Below are 14,759 nucleotides of genomic sequence, written 5' to 3'. Positions count from 1 at the left end.
AATCTGCATTCTGCATCCTTTGGGTTTCAGATAATTCAAGCCACATCCCTGCGCTGGGGCAGAGGATGGAATTTACTCTGTTTTTACAATTGAGATAGAAGCAATTTTGTTGCTGCTGCTGAGTCATTTTCAATCGTGTCTGGCTTCCTGACCCTATTTAGGGTTTTCCTGGCAGAGATCCTGGATCATTTTGCCATTTCCTTCTCCAGCTCATTTTACAGATGAGGGAAACTGAGGCAAACTGAGGAAACTGACTTGCCCAGAGTCCCAAAAGTATCTGAGGCCAGATTTGAACTCAAGTCTTCATGACTCCAGACCCAGTGCTCTGTCCACTGCAACACCTAGCAATAAGGATAATTACTGTTATTGTAATTATTAATTTTCCTATCATGCAGTGTGACAGTGTACCAGACATAGAGTTAGGAAGAGCTGGATCTGAAACCTGCCTCTGACATTTAGAAGAAGCTCCCTGGTGGTCATGGATTCAAATCCCGATTCAGCACCTGTGTAGGGGTCCTGAGCCAGTCACGCTTCAGTTCTCAGTTTATTCATCTGTAAAATGAATATTTTAGTAGTGCCCAATTCCCCAGGTTACTGTGAAACTCCCCTGGGATAATATAGTGTTTTGTGAATTTCAGAAACCTATACAAGGGCTGTCACTATTACTATTTACTACTGCTGCTGTTACTACTATTATACCACTATTCTACTATTATTACTGTTTCTACTATTACTGCTACTACTATACTACTATCACTACTATTGCTTCTACTATACCACTATTACTATTACTACTACTACTATACTATTATTATTATTACTTCTACTTCTATACTACTATCACTATTACTACAACTATTGCTATTATTACTACTACTATATTACTATATCACTGCTATCATTATTACTATACTATTATTACTATTACTACCACTATTACTACAATTACTGCTATGACTACTTCTATTACTACACTATTATTACTATTACTCTTACTACTATTGCTACTGCTGCTGCTTCTATACTACTACTACTATTACTATTACTACTATACTATCATTAATATTACTGTTCACTACTGCTATGACTATTATTATTACTGCTACTACTATTACTATATTATTACTATTGCTGATATACTTCTATACTACTATTACTACAACTACTGCTACTACTATTACTACTACTACTACTACTACTATTACTACTACTATTATACTATTATTATTATTACTTCTACTTCTATACTACTATCACTATTACTACAACTATTGCTATTATTACTACTACTATATTACTATATCACTGCTATCATTATTACTATACTATTATTACTATTACTACCACTATTACTACAATTACTGCTATGACTACTTCTATTACTACACTATTATTACTATTACTCTTACTACTATTGCTACTGCTGCTGCTTCTATACTACTACTACTATTACTAATACTACTATACTATCATTAATATTACTGTTCACTACTGCTATGACTATTATTATTACTGCTACTACTATTACTATATTATTACTATTGCTGATATACTTCTATACTACTATTACTACAACTACTACTACTACTATTACTACTACTATTATACTATTATTACTACTACTACTATAGTATCATTACTATTACTACTTCTATTGCTTCTATACTACTACCATTACTATTACTACTACTATACTATCATTAATATTACTGTTACTACAACTACTGCTATAATTTATTATTATTGCTATTACTATATTATTATTACTATTACTACAACTACTGCTACTATCACTAATACTACTACATACTATTATTACTATTGCTATTACTACTGCTGCTGCTTCTATACTATTATTACCATTACTATTACTACTACTACTACTATACTATACTATTATTATTACTGTTACTACAACTACTGCTTTGACTATTATTACTACTACTACTATACTATTATTACTATTACTGTTACTATTACTACTGCTGCTGCTTCTATATTACTATTACAGCTGCTGCTGCTTGAGTAACCATGAGAAAATCATTTAACCACTCTAGGTCTCAGCTTCCTCATCTGTAAAATGGGGGCACTACCTTCAGAGACAGCCCCACAAGGATTTGGGAATCCAATGAGATCACATTTTGTCTTCCACAGTGAGAACAGCTCCATCACTACAGAGAGGCTTCTGGTCCCATGTCCCTGGGACAGTCCTGCCATTCCACCAGCTCCCTCTACCCCCGGTCCTGGCTCCTTCCAGAGAGTAGAACAACTCAGCCCAGTTCCAGATGAACTTCCTGCTCTGCCCCTTTGGGGAAGGATGTGGCCGCTGGGACTGTCAGGTAGCTTCTGACCCTGCCGGAGGCAGAGAAAGCTCGAGGACTATTATGATTAATAATATGACCGGAACCACTGTTATCAACATAGCCAGCACTCAGACCCGGCTTTAAGGTTCCCAAAGCTAACATGAACGATCCCATTTTACCCTCACAACGGCCATGTGTATCATCACTACCCTGATTTTCCAGGAGAGACCACTGAGTCGGCTGCCCGAGTCCGTTCTTCCTCAGTTCACCCCCATCCAATATGTCCGACAGCTGCCTCTAATGGTGAAGCATTCGCTCTCAGAGCACAATCGGAATCACTGCCTGGGAGGGGCAAAGCTGGCGAGGGGATGGAGGAATCAGTCTGACCCAGAGGGATACCCAGAGGCCCTGAGAAGTGACAGGGGCAGAGAAGTGGGGAGTTAGCCCCTCGGCCTCCTTCCAGCCCTCTTCCAGCAGCCTGCTTATTAAGCGTCCAAGAGCCAAGATACAAAGAAACATGTCCAGAGTCACAAAACTACGGCGCTGAGGAGAGACGGCGCGCTCTTACTTTTTTTCCCAGAATGTATTGCAGGCTCATCCCTGGGCGACGGCACCTTTCTAGCCCCAAGCCCCTGGAAGCCCTGAATGAACAAGTCACCACCTCTGTCAAACCTGAGGTTCCCGTTCCCAAGCTTGTTAGATCCCAGAGAGAAAAGCTGCCCAAGAAGCGCCCAGCCGGCTCCAGGTCTGATCGCCTACATTATTGATCACCTCAAGGAAAGATCACATTCCCTCAGCCTGACAGCTGAAAGGGGAGCCCGTGAGCTCCTGGACCCCTTTGCTCAGAACCGGATCCCTGAGGAAAGTATCTCTGGCAGAAATGTGTTTACTGTCCTTTACCTGGCTGAGTGACAGCCTGGGAAGCTAGTAGAGTAAAGGAAGGATGGGCCAGCCTTGGAAGCAAGAAGGCTCAGCCTTTATATCCTGGAGGAAGCCCAGAGAAGACTCTCTGGACCCCTGGAGGTGCAGGAGCTGCCAGCTGGCGCTGAGGGAATTGTGTGAAGCACTCAAGAAGTGCTTCCTGGCTAAAAAATCCAGACTCCGGGCCCTCTAATACCAAGGGACACCCCGAGACACTTCTCGGCCTGTCTCTCTCTCTGGCCCCCGACCACCAATGGTTCCTTCCTGCAGAGAACAAATCTGTCTTAGAAGGCACTTGTGAATCTGAAGGTTCTAAGCAAAACTGTACGAGCCCAGGCCAGTGTGATCCTGGGAAACGGGCCAAGGAGATCCACGGCGAAGGAGTCTATGGGCAGCGCAGAGGGCACAGGAGCGGGCAGGTGGCATTCAAACTACTCTGATCAGCCCCTCGGCCTCTGGAAACCTCAGTTTCCTCCTTCGTAAATGAGAGGGTTGGTCCCTCCCAGCTCGAGGCCCAGGAGCCCAAGAATAAAGGAGGTTTGTGTCACCTTGGAGCCTCTGAGAGCAGGAGGCTGCTCCTGCTGAAGCTTGGGGAGCCAAACTCGTTCCAATAGGACTGGGGGGGGGGGGGAAACAGGGGCTATACCCAGAAAGGAAGAGGGCTCCCCATTCTCCACCATTTCCAATATGCATATTCAAAGGCCTCCAAAGCAGGGCTCAGAACAAGCAGTAACTCCTCCTGAGGCAAACCCAGCCTGGCCACACTCCCATGTGCCAGGTTGGAAGCCTTTGACCCCTGCCAGTGACCCAGGAGGTCAGAAGACTCAAGGGCAAATTCTGCCCAGACGCCTTCAAGCTGTGGGACCCAGAGCAAGTCACTGCCAAAACGTCCTTCCTCGCCTACCAATGGAGCTACCTCCCAGCTGCCCTCCCCACCCAGGGTAGGATGGCTCAGCCTGTCTGTCTCCCTTAGCAGGATCACTGATGAACACAACTCCAGTCACCCGGAGGACGGCCTCCCTCCATCACCAGCCGGTCATTTAGCCCTCCGCAGGCTGGCCAGTCCCCCGACCTTTGACATCAGCCATGACCTCTCCAAAGCCCTGGGAGGCCACCAGCCCCACCCTTCAAGTCTCGGAGGTTCAGTAAGCCATTTGAACTTGGCTCCTCCGGTTTGGGGCCAGTTTCTTTTCCACTGTAAGAGACTGAGGGCAGTTCGGTTCATCAGGAGAAAGAGGGAGAGCTGCCATTCAAGGGGGGAACTTTCCCTCCTGACATCCAGCTACTGAGATCTTAACCCAGGCTTTGAACTCTCAGTCCGAGCTTCGGGGCGCTAAGTGGAGCTGCCTCTGCTTACCCACACTGCTTTAGTTCTTCGGTTCTGTCCCCCTCTCTGTCCCTCTCCTTTCCTTCTCTCTCTCTCCTTCCCTCCCTCCCTCCCTCTCTATCCGCATCTAACCTGACCCCCGGGAGGGAAGGCCAGCCCTATACTCCCCCAGGGGTCCCTAGAAAGGGTGTGAGGAGGCAGAGCCGGTCCCGCCGCTCGGGGCCCGCCGGGCCAAGGTCCGGGACCCCCGGCGCCCTCCCCCCACCCCCCTAATGGCAGCGCCGGCCGCGGGGCGCGCAGGCTCTCCAGGCCAAACCTCGGGCCGCGGGGAGGCCGTTAATCCCCTGCCCCGGCGAGCTCGCCGTGAAGCACATTGGGGGCATTTTCCTTCCCAAGCCCAATTGAATTAGCCGATGATTAACCTCATTAAGGAGGCTCGGCCAGAAGAGCCGCTGGGGGCTGCGCGCACGCAGAGGCCGCCCCGCGGATTCGCTCGGAACGGGCGCGTATCGGGGGCTCGCGTCGGAGGACAGGCCGGCCGGCTCCCCGAGGCCCCGGGCCGGGGGCGGGGCCCACGTGCAGCCCCTTGCTCGCCCCTCAGGAACCCCGGTGGGGTTTCATTAAGAAAGCGCCCAAGGGGGTGAGCCCCGGGCACCCACGGCCGCCCCCTCCCGCGCGCAGGTTCGAGAGCAAACAGTCACCTGGGGCGATTCTGCTCGGGCGGGGGCAGGCGGGGGCTCCGAGGCTGGGGGGGGGGGGAGAAGGGGGGAAGTTCCTTCCCCAACTCTTACACACTCACACTCACACTCACACACACTCACACACACACACACCTGCTCCGGCGGGGGGAGGGGGCGCCGCACGTGGAGGGGAGTGGGGCCCGGGCAGCGCGCGGCCCCGGAGCCCCGGGGACGGCGCCCAGGATTGCGCGGGGGCCGCCAGACCCGGGCACGGCTAAGGTTGCACTCACCGGACCAGTCTCATCAAAGATTCAGCAGCTGCGCCGGGCCGGGGGGGAGCGCTGCTTCCGCCGGGGCCCCCGAGGTGCGCGAGGGCGGCCCCCCCAAGTCTCCGGGCCTTCAGGGACGGCGGAGCCGGCGATCGGACGCCCGCGGGACCGGGGCTCGCTCTCGGGAGGGATTCCCGGGCGAAAGTTGCCAGGGAAACTTGAGCCGTGCGTGCGGCCGCTGGCGGGCGGGCGGGCGGCTGGAGAGCCGGGGGAGCGGCGGCGGCGGCGGCGGCTGGGTGGGAGAGGCGGGATCCGCGGGGAGGGGCGGGGGGCGGAGCGGGGCGGGGAGGCTGCTCGGCTCCTACCTAGGGCAGGTGGCGGCGGACCTCCGGGCCGCCTCCTGCCTTCTCCGGGGCGGGCTGGGGCGGGCCTCTGGGGGCCGAGGGCAAGGGGGGAGGAGGAGCCGGGGGCGGGGGGCATGTCCGACCGAGGAAGGCGAGCCGACCTCCCCCCGCCCCGATCCCCTCTCCGGCCATCGGGGAGGGGGCTCGGCTCGGGGGGCGGAGCCTAGGGCCGCGCTCCACCTCGGGCGTCTCCCCGTTTCCTGGACTTCCCGGGGGCAGCTCGGGGCCCCCCCACCTCCGCAGCCTCTGCCGGCCCCGGGCCGGCTCCGGGCGCGATCGGAAAAAGCCTCGGGTCCGCGGTCAGCGCCCGGGAGGCCGGGACGCGGCGCTCTCAGTCCCGTCCTGGTCCGCAGCCGAGACCCCCGGCCGCCGTCCTTGCTCCCTGGCCCTGGCGCCGCCTGGCGTCCCTGTGCGTGGGGCGGGAGGGAGCCCGCAGCCGCCAGCCTCGGCTAGTCCCCCGGGGGAGCCGCGGGGCCGCGAAGCCCGAGGTTTAACCACTGGGGGGGGGGGGGGGGGGGGGGGGGAGGAGCCGCGACACGCTTTAAGCGCAGGCAGCTTCCTTACCATTTTCTCCCTCACTTTCGGGTCAGTCCGGAGTTGGCCGATTAACCGGGGTGGAAATGCTCCCCCGGAAAATGGAACAGCGGCACAGGCAGCTGTGGGGCTAGCTCCCGCCCCCACCCCGGACCCAGAGCCCTCGCTCGGCTGCAGGACGGGATGGGGGGAAGAGTTCGGAGGGAGAGGGAGGATCACAGAACACTAGGGACCCTCCCTCTCAGGGGACTCTCAGTGGGGCGGGGGAGACGAAGCGGGCAACCAGATGTCGCGTAGGTGACAGGGAGGCACCCCCCCCCCCCCCCGCGGGTCTGCTTTGGAAGCTGAGCGGAGAGGACTGGGGAGTGGGGCCTGGGGCGGGGGGAGTGACCCTTCCCCTGCCCGGGCTTCCGCCTCGCCACTTCTGGGTCGCCCCTCCTGCCTCGGCGGCCCGCCTTGCCCTTCGGAGCCCAAGGCTCAGGCCCCGGTCTTGGCGACGTCAACATTCCCCTGGCACCCGCGCCCACGGGAGCCGCCCCCGCAGGGAGACCCTCCCACTCACCTGGCGCCGGCTCTGACGGCGCCCGCCCCGGGGTGTCCGGTGGCACCGGGGGTGGGGGACACTTCAAAGCGGGGAGTCGCTGCTCCCGAGCCCCTTGCAAGTCAGGAGGCCGGCAGCGTGCACGTCCACCGGGTGGGGGGTCGGACCCGCGCTGCAGATGCGGCGGCCGCGGGGCGGGCGAGGCGGCGAGGTCCGGGATCAGGGAGGCCGAGGCGGGCACAAGCCGGGCCAGGCTGTCGGGGCGGGGGGGCCGGAGCCGAATGGGGGCGCGCCCTCCTCTCCTGGCTGCCTGAGCCCGGTCCCGGCCCGAAGCGGGACGCGGAGGCGGGGAGCGAAGGTTAGGAAGTCCCCGTCCCCGCCGAGGGACCGGTGCGCAGTCCGAGGCCCGAAGGATGCCCCGGCCGCCCGCTGCCTCCGACCAGATCCCGGTCCCGGCAGGGGACGCCGGGCCAGCCCCTGCCCACAGGCCTCCCGCTCCCGACCCCTACATCCCCGGGCAGGCCCTGGGCCCCCGGGAGCGCGCCCGGCTCCAAACCGCCGACGCTCGGCTTCTGGGGTATGTTGTGGTAACTCGGGGAGACGCCCTCCGCCCCCCTTCCCTGAAAGCGGGCAGGGACCTCCCCCATCCCCACCCCGCCCTGCCGGGGCCGCGCGCTTACACACACGCAGCGCTCACACCCCACACGGGCTCTCCTCCCGCGTGACCGTCCCGGACAGATCAGCCTCCCCCCCCCCACACACACACACACATCTGCCGAGGAAACAGGATGGAAACTTTGTATCTGGTAAAGTGCCGGCAGCTGCTACCGGGCACCCCCCGGGCAGCGCCGGGCACTCAGAGACATGCGTTTGTGTGCCTGTGTTCTTGTGTGTGTGTATGAGTTTGTGTGTGTGTTCTTGTGTTTGTGTGCTCTTGTGTGTGTGTTTGTGTGCTCTTATGTGTGTGTTCTTGTGTGTGTGTGTGTTTGTGTGTGTTCTTGTGTTTGTGTGTTCTTGTGTGTGTGTATGAGTTTGTGTGTGTGTTCTTGTGTTTGTGTGCTCTTGTGTGTGTGTTTGTGTGCTCTTATGTGTGTGTTCTTGTGTGTGTGTTTGTGTGTGTTCTTGTGTTTGTGTGTTCTTGTGTGTGTGTATGAGTTTGTGTGTGTGTTCTTGTGTTTGTGTGTTCTTGTGTGTGTGTTCATGTGTTTGTGTTTGTGTGCTCTTATGTGTGTGTTCTTGTGTTTTGTGTGTTCTTGTGTGTGTGTTTGTGTGTGTTCTTGTGTTTGTGTGTTCTTGTGTGTGTGTTTATGTGTGTGTTCTTGTGTTTGTGTGCTCTTGTGTGTGTGTTTGTGTGCTCTTATGTGTGTTCTTGTGTGTGTGTGTGTGTGTTCTTGTGTGTGTGTGTGTTCCTGTGTGTGTTTGTGTGCTCTTGTGTGCACGATTTCAAACCCGGTGGGGAAACTCCCGAAAACGTGGGAAATGCTCTCATCGAGGAGAAGCGATCAGGGGCCTCCTGGGTCCTCCGGAGCCAAGCAGGCAAATGTGAAACAATCCCTGCCTTGGAGGGGAGGGGGGGTTGGAGCCCGCGGAGGGAGACAGCCATGGGCCTGATGTACAAGGATGTCAGGCTCTGCAGCAGATTCCCCGTTGTCCTGTGTTCCAATTCCAGACGCCGAGAAGCGAAGGCCTCTGGCTGTGGGGACAAAAGGGGAGCCAGTCTGCGCGCGAGGGGGGTGTGGGGGGCTGCTTCTGTCTGATATTGCTGTGAGAAGGCCAGGATGCTGCCGGGGAGGCCCGAGGCATCCGCCTGGTCTCCCCCCTCCCGTGGGACTCTGGAGTCTTATACAATAACAGCTCGGATTTATAAAGAGCCCGTCGTAAGCCCAGCACATTACAAATGTGATCCCTTCTGATCTTCACAACAGTCCTGGGAAGTAGGGACTATTATTATCCCCATCTTATAGATGAGGAAACTGAGGCAAACAGGATAAGCGATTTTCCCAGGGTCACACAGCTAGTAAGTGTCTAAGCCCAGATTTTATTCAGGACTTCTTCACTCCAATTCTGGCTCTGTATTTACTGTACCACCTAAAGTCTCGTCATTTTGAGACTCACCTAGGAAAATGAACACAAACATCTGAAGTGCAATTGCTTTGCAGACTTCCAAATGAATGTGTGCCATTTAAATCTCAGCTATAATCATTAACATAGTTTTTCTTCCTAGATCTGTAATTTCTTTTTTTATGAACGCTTTTTATTTTCAAAACATATGCATGGATAATTTTTCAACACTGACTTCTGCAAAATCTTGTCTTCCAAAATTTCCCTCCCTCCATCCTCTCCCCTAAATGGCAAGTAATCCAATATATGGCAAACATGATGAAAATATATATTAAATCCATTATATGCACACATATTTGTACAATTATTGTGCAGCACAAGAAAAATCAGATCAAAAAGAAAAAAAAAAGAGTAAGAAAACAAAATGTAAGCGATAAACAATAAAAAGAGTGAGAATGTCATGGGATTCACACTCAGTTCCCACAGGCCTCTCTCTGGGCACTGATGGTTCTCTTGACCACAAGGCCATTGGAAATCTCAGTGGTGAAGAGAGCCACGTCCCTCTAGTATAGCCTTGTTGTTGACATGTACAAAGCTCTCCTGGTTCTGCTCATATCACTCGGCGGCAGTTCCTGTGAGTCCCTCCAGGCCCCTCTGACATCATCCTGCCCACTAGATCTCTAATTTCTATGGTTAGTAGCCCTGGTAAGGAAAGCCCTTTGCCAACACAGATGTGCTCCTGCTCTGTAAGTCATACTGGGTAGGGGGAGACTGAGAGGGCTCCCACGGCCCCTGTGTTCCATAGGAGGATTTGTGCCCATCATGATTTAAGGTCAATTCTACCCACTGTAAAAAAGCAGCCTCTCAATCAAGACTATATGTACATAATAGGTGCATATATATGTATGTTTAGAATATATGTCTGCACACAGCAGTGCTGATGAGGTCCTGGGTACCGAGGTGGGATGGACAGAGCCTGAAGCGTTGATAAAATTACTCCCCGAGGCAAGCAGGGAAGGGCACTGATAGGGATCGGAGGGACCTCTGTGGAGGTTGTGGGTCGCCCCACCTTGCTGTGCCCAGCCAGAAATCCAAGGTATATCACCCCCTGAAGTTTGACTAAAGGACCCCTGTAGTTTATCTGCCCATGACTCATTTGGCCTCTGCTGATTCCTTTTGGGGTTATAGCCGGCCATGAAACTCACTTCGTGATGTCTTTCCACTCTCTCCTTCCCACGCCTCAGTGTCTCTCCTCAGATCCCTCACCATTGCTCATGGTCTCCTCATAGATAATGAACTCTTTTAGGGGCTAAACTATGGATTTACCCTGCCAGTCAGTGGTATATTCCCATCTTATGGAATATTTCCTTTCTCCTGGTTAACTGGGAGTTCCCCTGGGGAACTGTTCTATTCTTAATTGTTAAACCCCCTTTCCTTGCTAACTACATGCTCTTCCAGCTCTGTCATATTTACCAGTCCTGTGTCTACCATATCTCTCATTTTTGTAATTTCTTCTCCTAAATAAACCTCCCTTCTGCTGGAGAGAATGGCTATTGTGGATTCTTCACATGATCGAACCCCAATATTTGGCACCTACATCAATCTCAACATTTGGTGCTAAATCCCTAACATTTGGAACTGGGAATTGCCACCCGAATACCTGCAGAAAGTAGAAAGACAGCTGGCTTTGATTTCAAGAACTCGCCCCGACAGTGGGATTCTGGGCAAGTCACTTACCTTCTTAGTGCCCACTAGCGAGCTCTCTGGGAATACCTGCTGAAGAAACTCTGTCAGAGGGAATTTCCTCACCTGGGACTTCTAATAAAATTATAGGTCAAAGAAAGTCTCATTGTAAAGAGACAGAGGGAAAAAGAGACACAGAGATAAGACCCAGAAAGAGATTAAAGAGACAGAGAGATAGGGACCCAGAAAGACAAAGACTGTTATAGACCAGAGACCCAGAGGGGAAAGAGAAAGGGGGTTTCAAGCACCAGGGGGATTACAGACCAGGGAGTTAGAGGGAGAATGAGAGAAATTAGAATAATCACAAAGATTAAAAACATCCAATGGCTTTTCAGGTCCCCAGGAGAGGGGCAGGAGTTCCTCCCAGCAGGGATGCCCAGGGATTAGGGCCTTCTCCAGATTCACGAAGCCCTTTGGAACCCAAATGCTTTTTCCTTTGTCCCTTGTCTCTGGTCCCACTCCCATGGCTTCTTAGCCGGCTGCTCAATGAGCCCACCACAAACTGGATTCCTGGGGCTTTAAGAGAGCACTTCGTTTTCTGTTCCAGACTGTCCGTGGCCTTGCAGAAATAAAGCTTCATGGGGCACCCTCCCCCCACCCTTGCAGCCTCCTGAAAGGAAAGGCTCAATATGGTGGCAAACGGTGGGCATTTATGCATGAGGTGTCTCAGTGATATATGGCCCCAGTTCACTGCCTCTCAGTGCAGCCTTCCATATTGCAAATGCCCAGCCTGCTCCTGCAGCAGAAAACCCATAACCGGTGTGGCAAAGAAGGAGAAGCCATGAAAGATTGATGCTGGGAGACATCCTCCACATGCCGGGGACTAGTGAGAGTTGCTCCACATGGTTCTCTGGGCTTGCATAAGTGTCCCAGGTGACAACCAAGTTTTAGACTCTTTTCGTTTAAAAACAAAACCTCCCTGGCTTTGAAGCACTAAATATTTGACAATGTGCTTGGAATTAAAGCTTCAGGCTTCTGCGGACGGTCTCTCCCTGCTGGGGGGCAGTAGGTGGTTCCAAGGATGGAGCACTTAGCCTGAAGTTAGGAAAATCCTGGCTGTGTGACCCGAGGCAGGTCATTTAATTCTGTTTGCTTCTGTTCCTCATCTGTAAAATGGGGCCACACTGGGAAAAGAAATGGCAAATCTTTGTCGTATCTTTGCCAAGGAAACCCTATGGATAATGTTACGTAGAGTCCAATATAACCCAACAACAGAAATGCATGTTCGACTCCTCGGTGATCTCCCTGAAAGGAGACACGGTTCCCACTTGTCTTTCTGTTCTCCAGTCCCAAGATGGTGCTTTATACATGCATGAGTCTTGTGGAATTAACTTGGTTTTTATTATATTATGTGTGTGTATCCATCCATGTATATGGAGAGAAAAAGGGAAGGGAAGGGAAGGGAAGAGGGAAAGTTAGATTTTTCGTTTCATGAACTCACAATGAGGGGACCCCCCCCCAATGCAATCCCTTCTTTTAGAGCATATACACTTATAGGGTGATCTAGGTCCCTCAGAGGTTGTGGCTTGCCAAGGTGATTCCCCATGAGTTCTCTCTCCTTCAGTCAGGGGAAGATTGGGAGTTAAGCTTTCACAGGATAAAAAATGGGAGGGGAGTGGAAATGCTGACGAAATGACTGAACAAAGGACACTCTCTAAGACAATGGAGAAATATTATTGTAGGAGAATCCCAGGGCTATACTTAGAAAAGAATAAATGCAACAACCACCCAAGGTGGGGGGGACTAGGGAATGTTCTATCGACCTCTGAAGGGGTTAGAAGGCCTGACAGAGGTAGCTAAGGGGCACCACAGGGCACAGATGGCAGGGTTTAGAGTCAGGAAGACCTGAATTCAAATTCAGCCTCTTTTGCCTACTAGCTGTGTAAGCCTGAAAAAGTCATTTAATTGCCATTTGCCTCAGTTTTCCGGTCTATAAAATGAGGATAATAAGAACAATATTTCCCTCCCAGTGTTGTTGTGATGATCAAATTTAGATAATATTTGTAAAGCGCTTAGTAAAATAACTGCCATATAGTAATGATATGTAAATGCCAGTTATTATTAATAACAGTAATAGAATGAAGAAGGAAAGGCATAGAGTACATAATCTAGGACAGAAGTTGGGAAAACTTTACCCAACAGGGAGTACACAGAAATAATAATGAAGGAAAGATTATGTTCTTTCATTCAACAAATGTTAGAATAAGGTATAAAGACAGAAGAATCAAAAGAAGATGTGAGATAATGCTGTTCAAAATAACTGATCTGGAAAACAGGTTATGGAAAAATGCTACCAAGAATCACCAGACTCCCCAAAGAATACGATGAAACAATAATCCTAAATACATTATTTTAAGAAGTCATAAAAGAAAATTGCCCGGAAGCACCAGAACCAGAAGGAAAAGAACAGCACAATAAAATCCATGGGTGATAAACTACCCCCACTACACATGCATACAGAAAAGGTGAATATTAACAAAAAATATACAATTCTCAAATGAACAAAATGATAAACAGAGCACTTATACAACCCGATCTCAGAAACAGGTGATTGTCAAGATGGAAAACTCTATGTCAAAGAATATATATTGGAATGGCTAGAAAGAAACCAGTCACATATGAATTTTGGTAAGAATCCCATTGGATGAGGTTTTAAACATATTTTTAAAAGATCAGATATGACATTAAAAGACAAATGAGAAAATATATGGATGAATTTACGATCAAATGTCATCAAATATTTGTAGAACAAATAGTACTTCTGCTACATGAACTGTTTACAGGAGAGAAGGAAGACTGCCTTTTTTATTTTCTATAATACTAATTTCCATAAAACTAATTCAGTCTTGACATCCAAACCAGACAGATAAAAGAAAAAGGGAAAACAACTATTAAAAATGATGTATCTGTGACTTTGTCATCAATAAACATTCGTTGAAAAGATTAGGATAAAATACCAGAGAACAGGTTACAACAATATATGTGCGTGTACGAGTGTGTGCACTTGCACGTATGCACACACACGTATGTCAAATACTTATTTTAAATTCTTCATTCATCATGCTAGCAATGTCAGAGTGATTCTAAATTAGGAAAAATAGACTTAAAAAATCATATTAGCAACAACCAAAAATTATATAATTTCACCCAATAGAGAAAAGGCCTTTGGAAAAACATAGCACTCATTTTTTGTTAAAACATTAAAGATTTATCTTTGCTGTGACCGAATGATGTTGCTAAAAATCATAGACAGACCTGACTTCAAATATGGCCTTGGATACTTACTGGCTATGTGAACCCCGGCAAGTTACTAAACCCTCTTTACCTTGATTTTCTCCTTTGCAAAATGAGATGGAGAAGAAAATGACAAACCATTCTAATATCTTTGTCAAGCAAACCCAATTGGAGTCATGAAGAGTTGGAAAATTTTTGAATAAATAAGAGATAAAGCAAGAAATGTCCATTGTTCCCATGATAACTAGATATGATAATTTTACATTTTGGTTGATATAATCCCAGCTACAGCAATTTCAGAAAGAAAGAAAAAAAGAAATTCAAGGAATAGCCACGAGGAGGTAAAATGATCTCTGTTTGCACATGAAATGATGCTTTACTCAGAAAACCTCAGAGAGTCAATTAAAAAAAAATAATAGCAGCAGGAACAAAATAAATCCATAAATCATGATTTTTTTCCATATTTTCCCACACAAACATTGCATAAAGAAATTTTTTTTAAAATTTAGTAGACATAAAAGGAGATTAAAGAATCCGGGGTAGATTTATTGTTCAGTTAGGCCATGTCAATAATCAGTCTTTAATGAAATGCTTGACTTAGATTTATCAAGAAATTTTAAAAAATATATTTGGACCTATTCTAGGATTAACTCAGAACTTAATGAAGATAATAATTAAAGATGATGATATTACATTAATATTAGGATTGAATATTAACCTTTATTATACAGAAGAATTGGCA

At 49.7% G+C, this 14,759-nt stretch overlaps 1 protein-coding gene across 1 annotated transcript in view; it reads right to left on the bottom strand.

Annotated features, from left to right (window-relative positions):
- The window catches only part of SHANK2 (SH3 and multiple ankyrin repeat domains 2), a 539,915-nt gene extending 534,162 nt beyond the window's left edge, over positions 1-5,753 (bottom strand). Inside the window, exon 1 of the mRNA XM_031943606.1 lies at positions 5,522-5,753. Within this exon, the coding sequence (XP_031799466.1) occupies positions 5,522-5,535 (14 nt within the window). The 5' untranslated portion in view covers positions 5,536-5,753. The remainder of the gene's footprint in view (positions 1-5,521) is intronic.
- Positions 5,754-14,759: the final 9,006 nt, after the last annotated feature.

The sequence above is a fragment of the Sarcophilus harrisii genome, chromosome 6, assembly GCF_902635505.1.
Source record: "Sarcophilus harrisii chromosome 6, mSarHar1.11, whole genome shotgun sequence".
Classification (NCBI taxonomy): Eukaryota; Metazoa; Chordata; class Mammalia; order Dasyuromorphia; family Dasyuridae; genus Sarcophilus; species Sarcophilus harrisii.
Note: the sequence above shows the minus strand (reverse complement) of the source record. Positions and strands in the feature narration are given on the sequence as shown.